The sequence below is a fragment of the Notamacropus eugenii genome, chromosome 3 (assembly GCF_028372415.1).
Source record: "Notamacropus eugenii isolate mMacEug1 chromosome 3, mMacEug1.pri_v2, whole genome shotgun sequence".
In the NCBI taxonomy this organism is placed as follows: Eukaryota; Metazoa; Chordata; class Mammalia; order Diprotodontia; family Macropodidae; genus Notamacropus; species Notamacropus eugenii.
In genome coordinates this window covers 214,581,875-214,598,775 of record NC_092874.1, presented here as the reverse complement: position 1 = coordinate 214,598,775, position 16,901 = coordinate 214,581,875, and the positions used below count along the sequence as shown (strand labels likewise).

The 16,901-nt window shown below is 35.9% G+C and overlaps 1 protein-coding gene across 11 annotated transcripts in view; it reads left to right on the top strand.

The window, feature by feature from the left end:
* The window catches only part of FGD4 (FYVE, RhoGEF and PH domain containing 4), a 253,013-nt gene that overhangs the window by 196,950 nt on the left and 39,162 nt on the right, over window positions 1-16,901 (top strand). For all 11 annotated transcript variants that reach the window (XR_011977110.1, XR_011977111.1, XR_011977108.1 and 8 more), the window contains 6 exons: window positions 1,894-2,066; window positions 3,788-3,818; window positions 4,029-4,121; window positions 4,476-4,601; window positions 12,199-12,339; window positions 13,045-13,185. Coding sequence is in view for 7 of the 11 variants with exons in the window: in XM_072654332.1 (XP_072510433.1) it covers window positions 1,894-2,066; window positions 3,788-3,818; window positions 4,029-4,121; window positions 4,476-4,601; window positions 12,199-12,339; window positions 13,045-13,185 (705 nt within the window). In the remaining 4 variants the exon portion in view is untranslated. The remainder of the gene's footprint in view (window positions 1-1,893; window positions 2,067-3,787; window positions 3,819-4,028; window positions 4,122-4,475; window positions 4,602-12,198; window positions 12,340-13,044; window positions 13,186-16,901) is intronic.

Below are 16,901 nucleotides of genomic sequence, written 5' to 3'. Positions count from 1 at the left end.
GCACAGCCCTCCCTCACTCAAAACAAAGTCAAGTGCAAGTCATGTCATTATTTCTCTGATGGTGTGGTCTTCTTCAGCAAGGAAGGACACACACACACTCATACACACACACACACACACATACACATACACATACACACACATACACACAGACACACACATTTGCTTTCAGCAATTCTTGACTCCATACATGGAATTTAAGCTTCTTAGCAACCAAATGAAAGAATTTTTTTCATATATCACAAATAATAAGAGAAAAGCAAATTAGAACAACTAAGTTTTCATTCATTCATTTTCATTCATCCAGGTAACTAGAAAATTGACAAAGATGGCAAAAGATAGAAATAATTGGTGGAGGAGGGGTTATAGCAAGATGAGCATTCTGTTGATGGACAATTTGAGTTGGTCTTACTATTCTGGAAAGCATTTTAGAGTTTTGCTAAGAAAAAGACTAAAATGCCTGTACCCTTTGACCCAAACATTCCACTACTAGGCATATACCCCAAAAAGGCCAATGGAAAAAAAAGAAGCTTCACATTACAGCAATGTATTTCTAATTGCACTTTTTTCAATAACAGAATTAAAAACAAAGCCCATCAGCTGTGAATGACTAAGGTTGTAGTATTTGGATATAATGGAATATTAATATGGTTTAGAAACATGGGAAAATTTATGTTAAGTAATATTTACGTGAACTGATGAAGAGTGAAGTAATCAATACCAGGAAAACAATATCCACAGTAACTACAACCATGCAAACAGAGCAAGATCAAAACGTTTGAGACTGAATGCAAACTGAATGCTCTGATACAGCTAATATTTTAACATGTTTTATATAACATGTTTTACATACATACTTTTCAGTATATGAGGGAGAGAATTTGGAAGTCAATATTTTTTAAAATAGAATTATAATTATATATTGTAATGTATAATATAAATTATAAATAAATTTTTAAAATTTTAAAGGAAATTGAACACTGTGAATTACCCAGATTTGGTCCCAGAGAACACCCCCACCCCACATCCTTGTTTGCAAAGGAGAACTATTGCTTAGAAAGTGATACATAATATTAGACTTTTTCAATGTGTTGTATACTTTTGCTGAATTAGTTGTTTTTTTTTTTCTCTTTGTTACAAGTGATTGTTCTTTGGGAGGGAAAAGAAGGACGGATACATTGTTGAATATAGGTTATATTAAAAACAAAAAATATCAATTAAAATTTCATTTTTTTTTTAAATAAAGGATTAGAATAGGCTAGGTGGCGAACAGGGTGAAGGCCTGAATTTGGTGATGGCCATGGAACTGGAGAGAAGAGATGTTAGAATATGATTTAGCAACTGAATGACTTACTTGAGAGATGGTGGGTTCCCTTTCCTAAGAAGTCTTCAGTTTGATTCTCTGCAAGTTCTACCCATTGCTCCTGATTCTGACCTCTAGGGAATAAACAGAACAAGTTTCATTCTCCTTTCACGTGACAACTCTTCATAGATGAAATAACCATCCTGTTTCCTCTCAGAGTTTTGTCTTATTCATGGTAAATGTCCCCAAGTCCTTCAATCAATCCCCATGAGACATGGCCTCAAAGAGCCGTGCATGTAAGAGACACAGACCTTACAGATTCTGGTTATGTAAGAGGTGAGTTACAGAACCTAATTATAGTGAGGGAAAGGAAAGATTTGAAAGTGATTGTGAAGTTTTATTACTTGGAAAAAAGATGGGGTGTTTTCAAAATCTTGAGCCTTATTTAGTGAGTTTGTCTGTGTGGGAAAGTATCAGATTCCCTGAAGGTTTTGCCCAAGTGTGGGTTTTTAAATCAGTCCGGTAGTTCGTTCTACATTTGTATTTCCTTGTTTCTCTAATTTATTTCTCTGTACTTCCCCTTTTCATAGTTCAACAACATGTTGCTGTACTGTGTACCAAAATTCAGCTTGGTGGGATCTAAATACTCAGTTCGAACTCGAGTTGGTATCGATGGGATGAAAATTGTAGAAACACACAATGAAGAATACCCACACACATTTCAGATTTCTGGAAAAGAGCGAACGCTGGAATTACAGGCCAGGTAAGTGAACTATTCCTTTTTGGCAAAAGCCGAAAAGTGCCTGCATTCATCATAGGAGTTAATAGTTAAAGAAAATGTTTCCCAAGTACATTCTATAGATCTTTTGAAATCTGCTGGAATGTCCATAGGGAATTCTCCAGGGTTAGAAGATATTTTAAAAACAAGAAATGTAGAGAATAAACTAGAAAAGTAACAATTTTTTGAGGTTAGCGAAAGGTGCTGTAAGAATGATAAGGTAATGTTACATCATCAGAAATGTAAAGAATCTCAAACTGTAGGATGTGATGAGAGAGAAAACATGATTCATACATGAACATGATTCAGATCAATCTGTAAATTTTAGTTAAGATGCAAGTAGATCAGTTCTACGAATACAAAATACACAATCAATACGTTACCAACGAAGTTTTTAAGAATAGGGAGTCTAGGATGTCCTGCCTGGAATTAAAAAAAGGGGATTTTTAACTCTACAATATTGAATGTAGAACTATATCTTGCTCCATTTGGTAAGGGCTTCGAAAGCAGTACTCTCCCAGTTGGCTACATTTATTGTATTTTCTAATTTGGGAAGCAAAGGAATAAATCTCCCTTCTTCAACTGTTTATTTAAATATAGATATTTGAGGGTTTTTTTGAGTATCAACTTTGTGCTGAAATGGAGATGAGAACAAAATTTAAAATACTTTTAGAACTAATAAATAAGTAATTTGTTGGAAAGGCTTTTTAAACACTGGATGTTTTTGCCTCAACCAGAGCAGACTTGAAATAATTTGTAATAGGCTTCCAAGGCAGCCATTTTCTGATATCTCAGCAGTTAGAGTAAGATAGATCTGAACTGGCACATGTGGAATTCAGGTTAGATTCAAAGAGGATTTGCCTGAAGTGATTATTATTATATGTTGGAATCATCTAATTTATCATCTTCTTTCTGGAAGCACTTAAAAATAGCTGCTGTTTTCATATCTTCATGTTAGTCTTGACATGTGACTTTAAAATGGAATATTAGTTACATATTCCAACAAAGGAAATATTATAAAGAGTTCCCTAATATGCCTGTGTAAATCAACTGTGGTTTTATTTTGTGTTTTCCTTGAGAAATTTTCTTTTTTAATAAATATTCTTCAGCTAGTTGGTTATTGTAGACTTTATCATTCCTAGTATTGAATAGGTAGATGGATCATGGGTTCATAGATTTTGGAAGAAACACAAGAGATCAATTATCATCTATTAGTTTCTTCACTTTAAAAATCATTGACTAGAGGGCCTTTGAATGAATTGCCCAGGTAGGAAATAATAGCTGGAATTTGAACCAAGTCCTCCAATTCTAAATCAAGTGCCTTCTTTGCTATACCACACTAGCTCTTGGGGTTCCTGTTATCGCACATGAGATCACTTAGGGAGGATTATCTGATGGCAATTTCATTTTATAGGAGTGCAGTTGTAAAAGCCAGTTGTAAATTCACTGTACAATACCCTTTCTCCCACCCCCAGGACTTTCCATACTAAGTAAGTGTGTAGGTTGAAATTCTTTTAAAATTTTGTCTTTGTTGAATTGCAAGAGATATGTTAAATTTTTATTATGACTCTTTGCCATGCATCACTAAATTTTCTGGAAATTTGGGAATAGGATCAGCATATCTCAGTAGGCTTAGTTGCATTCACCAGTTGTAACTCATTTATATTTAATAAATCTGTTTTAAACTTTGCCAATTTATTTTTCAGTTCTGAACAAGACAAAGAGGAATGGATTAAGGTAAATATGTTTCCCTATCTGCATTTTGATTTTTCCATATTCAGTATATATGTCTAGATAATACGTATTTATTATATATCTTATGTGCATTGGAAGCAATTCATTTAATGGCAGAGGAGGGGATTATTGTACTGGATTTTGTTGTTATTGTGTTTTCCTCAACATTACATGATATTCATAATGTTCATTTTGAATTTTTTACATTTTTAGGCACTTCAAAATACGATTGAAGCTTTCCATCAAAGGCATGAAACCTTCAGAAATGCTATAGCGAAAGATAACGATATGCATTTGGAGGTTTCTGTAAGTTCTTAACATGTTTTTGGTTTGGTTTTTTTTTTTGTTACTGTAAGTAATTATTGCTAAGTGTTAGCTTCAAAGGAAGGTGAGGTTTTGTTTTTGGTTTTTTATGGTAAACTCTTTTCCTATGCAAGATCAGAACAGGCTTTTAGTCACGATCTCTCTTTTCTTTAAAATATTTGCTATGAGATCTTTCCATGCATTTTTTACATGAAGTCTTTAGGATATCTCTTTACATTGGATTTCTGAACTGTGGTGTGTACAGTGCAACAGTGTTGCTAATGAAACTGTCCTTTTGGAGGGGATAGTAATTTTCTCTACTAAAATATTGCACGATTGGGTCCCTTGGCTTTTTAGACTGCTGAACTTGGGAAAAGGGCCCCAAGATGGATTCGAGATAATGAAGTAACGATGTGTATGAAATGCAAAGAATCCTTTAATGCACTGACAAGGAGAAGACATCATTGCCGAGCATGTGGGCATGTAAGTACCAGTTTGTAATTGGATTGTCATCTTATTACTGGCCACATCCTGTTGTCCTGACCCAGATGGCTCCAGAGGAAAGAGATGTTTCTTCTTAAAATAGATTGTGTAATAGATAACTGATAAGGGACCTTTTTTTAGTAACACTTGAAAACAGGTGTCTTCTGTGATTGTGCTAAGATTGAAGATCATCACAAGTTTTCTTCTGATAGAATTCCTTTTGTGATTAGTTTTTTTTTTGAAGTGGGTATGCTGTCATCATTGCTAGGTGATTTTTTTTCTGGAATAACATTTCATCAAGGTTGGGGTTTTTTTTTCCTAGTCATGCAGACACAGTTATAATTCAACAAACATTTATTATATGCAATATTTTACTTTCTTTTCACATATTGTTAATATAATAACTATATACTTCTTTCATCTATCTTCTTTTTTCCTCTATTTAATCAGTCTTTTTAAAAACCAATGAGCAATTTATGATCATGTGGGAGGTTTACGATTTGTATTTTTGTGACATAAAACATTTGTAGTTTGGTTTTTCAATTAAGAAATTGCAAATATATGGTCTCTTCTGATTCTTCCAAAGTGACTTCCAAAGTTTCTGATTTTCTTAACAGTTACATTCTACCCTGTATGTAGGCAAACCAAACTCTTTCTATAAAAATGAAGTACTGCTTTTTCTCAAAAGTAACCTATTTGGTTTTTACTTTGTTTTGTGGGCAAATCCTTTTTATAAAGTCCTAAGGCCACTTTTCTCCAAATTGGAGAGAAAAGGTCAGGGTTGTATCTATAAGGTAGGGTTCCCAGGACTGACAAGTTTGACAAATTGGTCTGATTCCACAAATAAAGAACTTTTGTAAAGGTTTCCCTTCTAGACATTGTATCACCAAGGCAATATTCACAGCAATGGTGGTGACTATGACTAGGTTAGCATAGTTCTCAATCACAAAGTATAACAGACTCTCCATACAGAAGGCATAAGCAGAACATTTATTTAGACACCAGAAAGCTAAATCCCAGAACCAGAAAGCAAAATCAGTCATAGCAGCCAAGAAGTCAATACACATTATCACCACGGAGGGGCAAGGCTATTCCCAAGCCTCCCTGTCCCCTGGTTAGACCTTCCCACAAACAAACACACAGGAGCCCAAACTATTCCTGGCTGCCTCCCTGTGTCCTTCCCAACTCTAACTAGACTGATCAATTTCCTCCCAGCTCTGCTTCACCCTTCCTGTTCCAGCCATTCAGCAAGCTCCTCCTACCACATGTGCCTTAGGCTTCCATGTGATCTAAGCAGGTCACATGGGCGTATTAATGAATGGGAAAGATTTTCCCCTTTACATTACCATTACAGACATATGCTTACCCCTTCTCTTATCTAGAATCACTAGAGACTAACATTTTAAAATTGACTTCAGTTCAATTAGGGTTTTTAGCAGCTTTTTACAGAACAAATGTCAATATAGATTTACAGGAAAGATATTTTCATTGTTATCAGCTATTCAATCACACAACAACCAAAAAAAATTATTAAGGGCACTTAATATAAGTTATATCAAAGGAACCTTCTTTTCCAAAAAACTTAAGGCAATTCATTTTGCCAAAAATTTGAATAGTTCATTTCTCCAGTGCAGTAGTTTTTAACCTTTTTTATGTCATGGATCCCTTTGACAGGGTGTTGAAACCTATGAATATTGTTTTAAATACATAAAATAGTATGTAGTATTACAAAAGAAACCAATTATATTAAAATACAATTATCCAATTTTTAAAACACACACACACACACGTTCACGGTATTTTGGTTAGGATGATCTTGTGACCTTGTGGTTAAACGCTTCCAAAAGGAGGGTAACCTAAACAAAAGCCAAGCACTCCTTAATGGCTAGGAGGGTACTTTTGGAGAGGGTCTTATGACCCTCTGCCATATACCCCTCTTTATTTCAGAGGTTCCATTAACCTTGAAGTCAGTCACTCCAAGTAGACCTTTATATCTGTAAACAAAATACGAGTTCATATACGTTAAACAAACCTAAAATAAGCAGTGAATAAAATACCAGACTCTAGCAACCAATTAGTGGTTTCTGGACAGAGTAATGAGGTTTGTGGAATTCTTAGAAAAACTGGGAACAATTAATCTCTTACCAATAGACTGAGCCACTAGTTCTGGGTGTGATATGCTATCCAGGGCTAAGAAGTTAAAAACATTCTTGTAAAAAAATATTTGGGCCATTCTCCCTTGCTTTCAGAGCATTTGGATCCTCTCCTTTTCAGATTGTCTGTGGTCCAGTGAGACTGAAAATGACCTAGTCCCAGACTGAATTAAGTGACTTTTAAGAATATACTGACAGTTTTATGTTTGCAGTGTACAAGTTGGCTATGAAAGAGACATGCACACATACTTCTTAGCGTGTTTAATTTTGTTGTTGTTGAATCATTTCAGTCGTGTCCAAGTCTTCATGACCCCATTTAGCACCAACGTGGGAATGGTTTAGAGAAAGAAGAAAACTGCAGTTAGTAATCCAGTCTGTTATGCTAAAGTTAATTAGCATCTAATTAGCATTAGAAAAATTTTTACTAAGCAGGTATAGCATTCCCCCAAAACTGGGGCTACATTCCCTCTCTGCACAGAGAAGGTTCCTGGGAGAGAATATGGTTGGACTTAGAGTGCTCATATAGCTAAAGGGTAAATTTGTAGCTCCTGGATACTGTAAGTCAATCTCCCTTTGTGGAGTTCCCATTAAGCTCCCCATTGGTATATATCTCTTCTGGGTTCTTAGGATCAGTGCTGTGATGCTTAGCAAAGTTCAAGAGACATAGTTTCTGGGTAATTTAATCATTTTTTTAATAAAGCCAGCAAGTTATTAATAAAAGGATGGTCATTTGTCTGTCTCTGTTAGACCAAAGACAATCATGGTGGCAGATTCACAGTTTATGTACCCTTCCAATTGGGGTAGGATGGGGAGGGAACTTAAGTCACCTGTCATCATATCACCATTAGACCGAGAAAATATCTATACCAGACCACTCCCAGCCTTGAGCTATCTAGACAAAAAGATCTGTGTCCACCCAAGTTTGAATAGAATACAATGGGCTTCCCCACCCTAGATTAAATTCTTTGCAGGGTTGGGTGGGATCCTATCAATATATGGTAGAGTCAGTGCAATCTCATTATCAATAATGTCCTTCAAGAAAAACTGAACTTTTTACAATGAGGAATCTAGAAAAAGGGGAGAGCCTCTGATTCTCTCCAAGATATTGGTTATTAATAATCGCTTCTCACAGTGCCCTTATACAGGCCTGAAGCTAGCTTTCCGTTCTGTGTCTGGTTTATCTGTAGTGTATCTCAGCTTCTAGTGAAGACATTATCATTAGTCATTGCTGGTAGAGGACACTGCTGCCACTCTTGGCAGACAGAACTACTGCTACTACCAATGGGAACTTCCAAGTCTTCTGACCTTTTGAAGTTCACAAGATTGGGCAGTGGGGGTTGGCGGAAAAAATAGAAACTCTATCCCTCCTCCCCAAGGACAATTCTCTTGCCCACCACCTGACTCACTGCTGCTGAAATGCCATATGTTGACCTGGCTTGCTGGGAGGTGTATCTGATTCCCTTCACCCAAACTCAAATATTTCTTGTGCGGTATCATTGATTTTCACCCAATGATCAAAGTATATCACTCCTCTCAAATTGATTAAGAATTTGTTTGAACTAATTTGTACTTTTTTATTAATTCAATACAGCTGTCCAGGGATGAGGTGAAAACCCTCACCCTTATTATAAAAAAAAATTTTTTTTTGATTCAGTAGAACAAATTTTAATCTTAAAGGCTGTCTATCAAAGGTGTCTCCCATGCATGTGCTAAAAACATGTAAGATTTGCTACTAGATATTACAACAAAACTTTAAAAAATAATCCTCTGATCTTTGGTCTAAGAGAGATGCCAAATGATGGCATTATGAATAAAATAATTAAATTGCCCAGAAAAAAAATAATCCTCTAATTATCAGTATCAACTCAGCAAAAGACAGGGAAGCATAAGTTTAACAAAACTGTTTGGAAGATACATATATGGAATGAGAAGAGGAATTCTTAATGGTTATAAAGTCCTTCACATGTTCCTGTTTGTAGATGGCATTCTATTGTAGCACAGCCTGGAATACTATCCAACCCGTCCAGTTTGGCTCAATAGTCTTAAACAAGAAAAACCAGCTGTGTGAAAAACAACCTTTTGTCCTTTTCCATATTAACTGTGATATACAGTTAGATAACAGACTGCAGATAATCAGTGTGCTAGAGGTGTGTAACTGAACAGGAGAAGATAGACTAGATTATTTTGTGAAAATTAGGTAACATTTTCAACAATACTGACCTCCCTCCTGAAACAAAAACCTGCCTTTTGAAAAAATAACTGATATTCTTTCAACTAAGATTTATGAAACACCAGTCTCAGCTGAAATGTATGTGTTAAATTTTTAGAGAGCTCATATATATTGTCTCATTTTATCCTCATCACAGACCTACGAAGTAGGTATTGCAGAAAATATTATCCCCATTCCATAAAAAACTGAGGCTTGAAATTTCTTACACAACTCCTAAGTTAGATTTGAACCCAGGCCTTTTGTGAATTCAAGTACGGTACCTTTTCCACTAAAGCACTTGCTGTCAGCAGATATGGTTCTTGTTTCGTTTGCGTGTGGTCCTTCACCATCCCCATGAACCTAGTGTGGAGCTGTTGAATCATTGTTAGTCATGTCTGACTCTGTAACCCCATTGGGAGTTTTCTTGGCAAAAATACTGGCCTGGTTTGCCATTTCCTTCTCCAAGTTTCTAGTGTTGAGATCTCGTTGCCAAAACTTAGGCTCAAAAGAAAGGTAACTCTTCTCTCCCTTTCATGATCCCTATCTTCCCAAGAATTATTAAAATCATCCAGTACAATTCTCATTGGATCTCCCAGAGAGGGAAAAAAAATAGAATCAGTAGAAATGCCTTTTCCAAGGTTTTTTGAAAATTCGTTACGCTCCTAAAGACATATTTTGGGCTTACTCTTCCACTTCTTGGCTCAGTTGTTTGCTATTTGATTTCTGTCCTCCCCTTATTATTTCTGTCTCCAACCCCCCACTTTAACCCCAAAGTTCAGCTACTTCTTTGTCCTGAAAATTGGCATATCGAAGATCTCCTCTCCTTGATTCTATCAACTGTTCTATTTCCATCCCAGAAGCACATATATTTAATTCCTACTTGACTACCCTGCCTTCCCTCTTCTGGGCTGCATGATTCCTTAGAGATTCATTTGTGATGCGCTAATTCAAGCTTTCTTGTGTGTTCAATTTTTCATTTGTTCCAATTTTTTGTGACCCCATTTGGAGTGTTCTTGGCAAAGATACTGAAATGGTTCCTCACTTTACAAATGAGGAAACTGAGGCAACAAGGATTAAGTGACTTGCCCAGGATCACACAAGTGTATGGGGCCAGATTTGAACTTAGGAGGATAAGCCTTCTTGACTGCAGACCCACTGCTCACTGCCACTTAGTTGTCTAAGCTCTGGTTCTTTACCTGTCTCTCTGTGTCTGCTCTCCCTTTTAAAGTTCAAGTCCAACAGCATGACTCAGGTGTAATGACTCTCTCATGACTCCTGGCATCAATAGGTATTTTTGCATCTTGTATAGGAAGACGTGTTCAGTAGTAGAAAACAGACTTTGTCATGGATGGCATTGAGCACTCAGGCAAGTGCCTGAGTGCCCACCTCAGATATTATATATCAACATGCCAGGTGTTTGTGAATAATGATTGATTATATTCAGTTTTCATTAAACAATTGTACTGCAAAATATTTTAAGATCAACTCTTATGTATATAATGTAAAAAAAAAGGATAGCCAACCAATGCCACCTTTTTCAAGAAGTACTCAATACAGCAGCATTCTAGAGCAGCAAATGAATTCAGTTGTCCTGTTGAAGTCAATTACAGTAGGATATCATGTACAGGACCCTAGTTGTTATGTTAAAGTTAATATGAAGACATTTAATTGAAGAACAGAATTTGACTTTAGCTGTAATTACAAAGTCCACTATCAAAAGTTCTTTCAAATTGATCTCGATCTGCTTAGCACACAGTAAGTGCTTAATAAATGCTTGTTGACTGACTGACATATTCTTTCAAGCAACAAGTGTTGATGGAGTATTTATGAAAGTTATGTGGTAGATTTCTTTCTTCTGTCTATGTATCAAGCTTTAGTTTTGACTAAACTCTTTGGTGAGGTGGCTTAAATATTAGAATAACACTTCTCAAAAACATCTTCTTAGAGTCTTTATTTTCTAGCTTCTACAACTGAACTAAAATGTAATTCAGAATACTAAATTTGTTGCTGAACATTTGCAAAGGAGGCTGATTTTGCTCAGAAAGAAAATGCAACACAGACACCATGTGACTTAGCTTCTCTGGACGTGGCCTATCTTGTCTCCACCTAGAAGTGCCTCTGGTTGGTCAGGATTTAGTAACTCTTGAGGTCTTAGTCACCCACCAAATTTGAGAGGCCCAGACTTTGAATGACTGGGACTTTTTATTACCCATAGACCTAGAATCTGTGTTGGAAGCAGAGGGCCAAAGGAAGCTTTATTAGAAAAATACTAGTCTTACCTACCACCATAGCCACCTTAACTCTCTGATAGTGCCAGGTAGAAACCGCTTTTCAAGAAATCTATAGTTCCATTACCGAGTATATGAGGTGTTTAGGGAGGACTAGCACCTCTAGCATGAGGTCTTGCTAAGGCGTTTTCAGGGTTGCTCATCCACTTTGGGGTGTTTTCCTTTCACCCAACTCTCAGGTGTGACTCCAAGGAGTCACAAGGAGCTCCATCATACACAGCAATAAAATTATCTTGGCAGAGACAGGCTAAAGTTAAAGTTGACCAGGTTAAGAGTAATCGATAGGCCCCAAACCTATCAGTGAGTTAGTGTCTACCCCAAGCATATGAAAACTTCCCTGGCAGAATGGGCAGATGAGAACAATTTGTTCCAACAGCCACAGAGGCAGCTGATACAGGCACTATGAAGTGCTTAGGACTTGGTCAGACATCAAAGATACCAAGGTTATCCCCTGCATCCCAGGCCATTGCCCGTCATCTTGGCTTTTGTCTTGCCACTGGACTTTGATGACTCTGGAAGAGTGAGTGAGGATGATGACTTTGTGTAACTCTGCCTTATTTTAATTTAGTTCATTTGCAAGTCAAGACATCACAGGGGATGTCATTGTTCCTCTTAGAAAAAGAAGCATGAACAAGGTCCGTTACTGAAGCAATAGGATTTTGTGATAATTTTTCTTATAAACAGTAAGAGAAGCAATACCTTTTACTTTGAGTAAGCATTTGGAATATATGATCAATCTTTGTTTAGGGTAGATGAACTTTCATAAGAAAATTAAGGTATTACTCACATAAAAACCTTATCTTTCACATTATGTAACAAAATCAATTGGTTTTTCAACCAGCATTTGTTTTGCAGCAAATATTTACGTTTTTCTTGGCTGTTACTGTTTGCTGTAATGGAATTCTACTTTAGAAATAGCAGTAGTCTTCTTTTTCCTTGTTTTTAAGGTGGTCTGTTGGAAATGTTCTGACTATAAAGCTCAACTTGAATATGATGGTGGTAAATGGAACAAAGTTTGTAAAGACTGCTATCAAATAATAACTGGATGCACAGACAGTGAAGAAAAGAAAAAGAAAGGAATCTTAGAGGTATGATTTTTAAAAATGGGAGTCTCATCCTTATATATGATTTAAACTTTTTAATGATAAGTTGTAATGGATCTGAATTCAAGAAGACCTGAGTCCAACTGGTCATAATGTATGGTCTTTGTGATATATTGCTCTGCAGTGTTATATTTGACTACAAATGCTATGTGTGGGAAGGATGAAGTGTTTAAACTCTTAAAAATGGTTTCCATTTCCATTAATTCTGTTTAAGTAATAATATAGCATGATGTAGGAAATAGAGATCTAGACCTGGAGTCAGCAAGACCTGGGTTCAAATTCTATCTGTGATGTCCACTTGCGTGTGTGATCATGAGCAAGTCACAACTTCTGAGGCTCAGGCACACTTTAAGCAACATTGACTACTAAATTATAGTTATGTTGATGGAAAAAGTCACTTCCAACCTACTCACAGATCCTTGCTTTTTTTGATGCATTTTTGGGTGTTTAGAAGAATTGTGTTTATTCAGGGAAAGATATAGAGAAGTTTTTAAATAATTGCATTAATTCATTAGCAAATTTATTTTGTAAATTTTTAATTTTCTAAAGATTTTGATTTATATTTTTATAAATTGTTTCTCTATTTGTCTTAGTGTCTATATTTATACTTTATATATAATTGTATACTAATTATATTTTAATTATGGATTATATGTCTCTTCTTTTGTTGTCTTTGCTACATATTCACAGATTGAATCAGCAGAGGTTTCTGGAAACAGTGTCATATGCAGCTTTCTTCAGTATATGGAAAAGTCCAAGCCCTGGCAAAAAGCTTGGTGCGTTATCCCTAAACAGGAAGCTCTTGTACTCTACATGTATGGTGCCCCACAGGTAAGTCATAATAATTGCCTTCTATTGAGCATACTGATCAGGGATGAATTGAGAGAACAAGGGAGATAATTCTAGAATCCCTCGGTCCTTTCTCTTTGAAATGGAAAGTTCAAAAACTTAAGCTTTGGTTCACTAAAATTACAAATATCCATTATTTATACCCAGAGTTCAAAGTTTTCTTATTCTAAAATGTTTGGTTCTTTTTTATTTACCTTACAAATTTTTCCCTCCCCTATATGAATAAAATTTCCCTATTTTCATCTTTTTTCCTGCAAGTTTGACAAAGATTGAGTTGAATTAGGGATTAGAATAAAGCAATAACAGAAATTTAGCAAAGGGGGCATTAAGCAGAATTATTATGGTCCCTTTAGATGTAAAAAATAAATGTTCACCCAAGTGACCATATGAAATTTTGAGGAAAAGGACATTTAAATAAATCTGGCTTAACATCATTGAGTAACAGCCATTGAGAAGAAGAGAAGAGGATATTTTTGATAAATGTTGCAAAGGTGAAATTGACAATCGTTGGCTACAGATGGGATGTCAGGGTAGGATGGATGAAAAGTAGGAAGAGTTAAGGATGATACCTGGGTTGTGAGCCTGAAGTTTTGGGAGGATGGTGTTGCCCTCTATAGTAATAGAGAAGGTAAAAGTGGAGGGAGGTGTTTAGAAGGAAAGATAATGAATTCTGTTTTGGGCATGTTGAGTTTGAGATGTTTAAGATGTCTTCTGGACATCCATCCATGAAGGTAGTGAACAGTGAGAGTAATTCATTGTGAAGCTTGGTGCAGGGCTTAACTGGATATATAAGAGGGGCAAGGACTCAAGAATAGGAGAGTATAGAATTCAACTGGTTTATCAAGGGTTATGTGGTTTGTCTTTTATTCTCGAAGAGGACTATGACATCAAGTAGATGATGACATGACTTGCAATTGACTTTGATGTGAGTGAGGGAGGGCTGTGCCAAGTCACCAGCCTCACTTTCTCCTCCAGAGCCATCTGGGTCCAGTGGCCAGATATCAATCAGGACGACTGGAGATGGCCCAGGGTGTAGTGAGAGACCTTTGCCCTTTTAAGCCAGGGTCTTTTCAGGTCCTCACTTTGAGTGAGACAACGCTCATTTGGTGAATAGGCCTCTTTAAGAAGTGAGTCAAGGGATAGCCCCTTTAATTTAAAAAAAAAAAAATCAAACTGGGAAGGGAAGACCCTGGATCAAGATGGAAATAGGGGGATTAAATGGCTAATGTAAGATAGATAGCTTGGGGGACAAGGATTTGGACTTTATGATGTCAACAATGAGAAGCATTTGTTAAGGGAAGACAGAAGGACAAATGGTAAGCCAATAGATCCTGGTCAGATAAAGAGATTCCTTGAACATGGACACAGTACATGTGATAGCAAAATCAAAGGAATGATCATTTTTGTGAGTGGCTAGGTGGGAGTAGAGGAGTAAGTCATGGAAAGTGAGTAGGCTGAAGGCATGAGAGGTTAGGGTGTTGGAGACAGAGTCAGTGTGCATGTTGAAGCCCTTCAGTTATGAGGGTAGGAGCTGGGGAAAAGAAAAATGTTGTGAACTTCTTGAGGTATTGCGGTCATTGAGGAAAGAAGGGGAGTGAACTGGAAGTCTGTAGACAGTAGCTACCAGAAATTTGATTGGGTGGAAAATGACTTTCAAAGGACAAGAGGTAATAGAGGTGAGAAAAAAACCTGGGAGTGACAATAAAGAGCAAAGAGTGTTCCACCTCCCTCTTCTTGACCAGTGAGCCAAGGGGAATAAGTGAGAATGCAGCCAATATTAGAAGGGGTGGCCAGGAAAACTGTGCCATCTAGGGGGAGACAGGCTTCAGTAATATCTAGAAAATAGAGTGGGAGAGAGAAAAGGATGTTTAATTCTAAACAATTGGTGGGTCAGAAAACAAATCAAGGCAACAGTAGATAATTTCATTAAAGATGGTGACAACATAAAAATTCAGGATGCACCAAAAGTAGTCCTCAGGGGAAATTTTATATCTCTTAACTCTTTCATCCAAAAAAATTTTTTTTCTAAATTAAATCAACAAATTGGGAATGTAACTAAGAAAATCTAGAAAACCAACAAATTTTACAATCACAAACAACAAAATAGAAATCCCAGATGATATGGAAGACATTCATGAGAATAAAAAGTTTTGAGTTTATAAATAAATAAATTGAATTAATAAATAAATATAGGAGCTATTTGAAAACAATAAATATAAACATTAGATAATTTATTTATAAAAGAGAGGAAAATAAAATTACCAAAATAAAAGATGAAAAGGTAGAAATTACAATAAAGAAATTATATTATTAGAAATTACTTTGTTCAACTAAATCCTAACAAAACTGACAACTTAATTGAAATGGATGAATATTCACACAAATATAACATATACAGATTAACAGAACAAGAAATAGATAATTTAAATAACCCCATCTTAGAAAAAAGAAAGTGAACAAACCATAAATGAACTTCCAAAGAACAAAAATTTCAAGACCACATTCATTTTCAAGTGAATTCTATCAAATATTCAAAGAACAGTTCTAATATTATATAAACTGTTCGGAAAAATAGGAGAAGCAACCTTAATAAATTCCTTTTTATGATACAGATGAAAATGGAGAAAGAAGCTCTATTCTGAACCCTCTTCTTTTCTCTTTATTAAATTGTTTGGTGATTTTCATTAGCTCCCGTGTATTCAGTTACCATTTCTATGCAGATGATTCTCAGATCTAAATATCTAACCCTAAACTTTTCCTGAGCACCACCCCCATATCAACAATTGATTATTAACACCTCAAAATCAAAATCGCATAGGCATCTTTTAAGTAAACGTGACTGTAACAGAATTAATCTTTCCCCCAATATTGTTGGATTACTCTGTCATCCAGGCTTTGGATCTTTGGCATCATTTTTGACTCCTCTCATGTACCACAAATGTGCATTCTGTTGTCATCATTTCTCCCTTCACAATATATCTTGCATAGGCTTCCTTCTCTATGGTCTCATAGTCATCTCCCTAATACATTATCACCTCATGCTTGGATTACTACTGTAGCCTAATTTGACTCCCTGCTTCAAGTTATCTTGCCATTTAATCCAGACAAAAATTTATTTTCTTTCCATCCTATTCCTATCATGGAAAAAAGAAAAGAAAAAGCCATAGTAACAAATATTCATAGACATGCAAAACAGATTCCCATCCCAGCCATGTCCAAAGTATATATAAGCCTCATTTTGTGTCCTGAGGCTATCGCTACTTTGTCAGGAAATACTGCTTCATCATTTGTCCTCTAGAATCATGGTTGGTGATTGTGTTGATCAGAGTTTTTGTGGTTTGTTTTTTACGGTGTCATTGTTATTACATAAAATGTGCCCCTAGTTCTTATCACCTAAATTTACATCTGTCCATACAAGTCTTCCTAGGTTTCTCAAATCATTCCACTTTAAAATTCTTAAGACATAATATTTCCTTACATTCATATACCATATTTTTCAACCATTCCCTGTTGCTTTTTGCTTCTTTGATACTACAAAAAGCTCTGCTGTAAATATTTTTAAATGCATTTTGGGTCCTTTTCCTGATCTCTTTGGGTCATAGACTTAATAGTGATTCTGCCAGGAGAAGTATATAGTTTATCGATTTTTAAAAGCATGATTTCAAATTTCTTTTGAGAATTGGTGGACCAAATCTCAA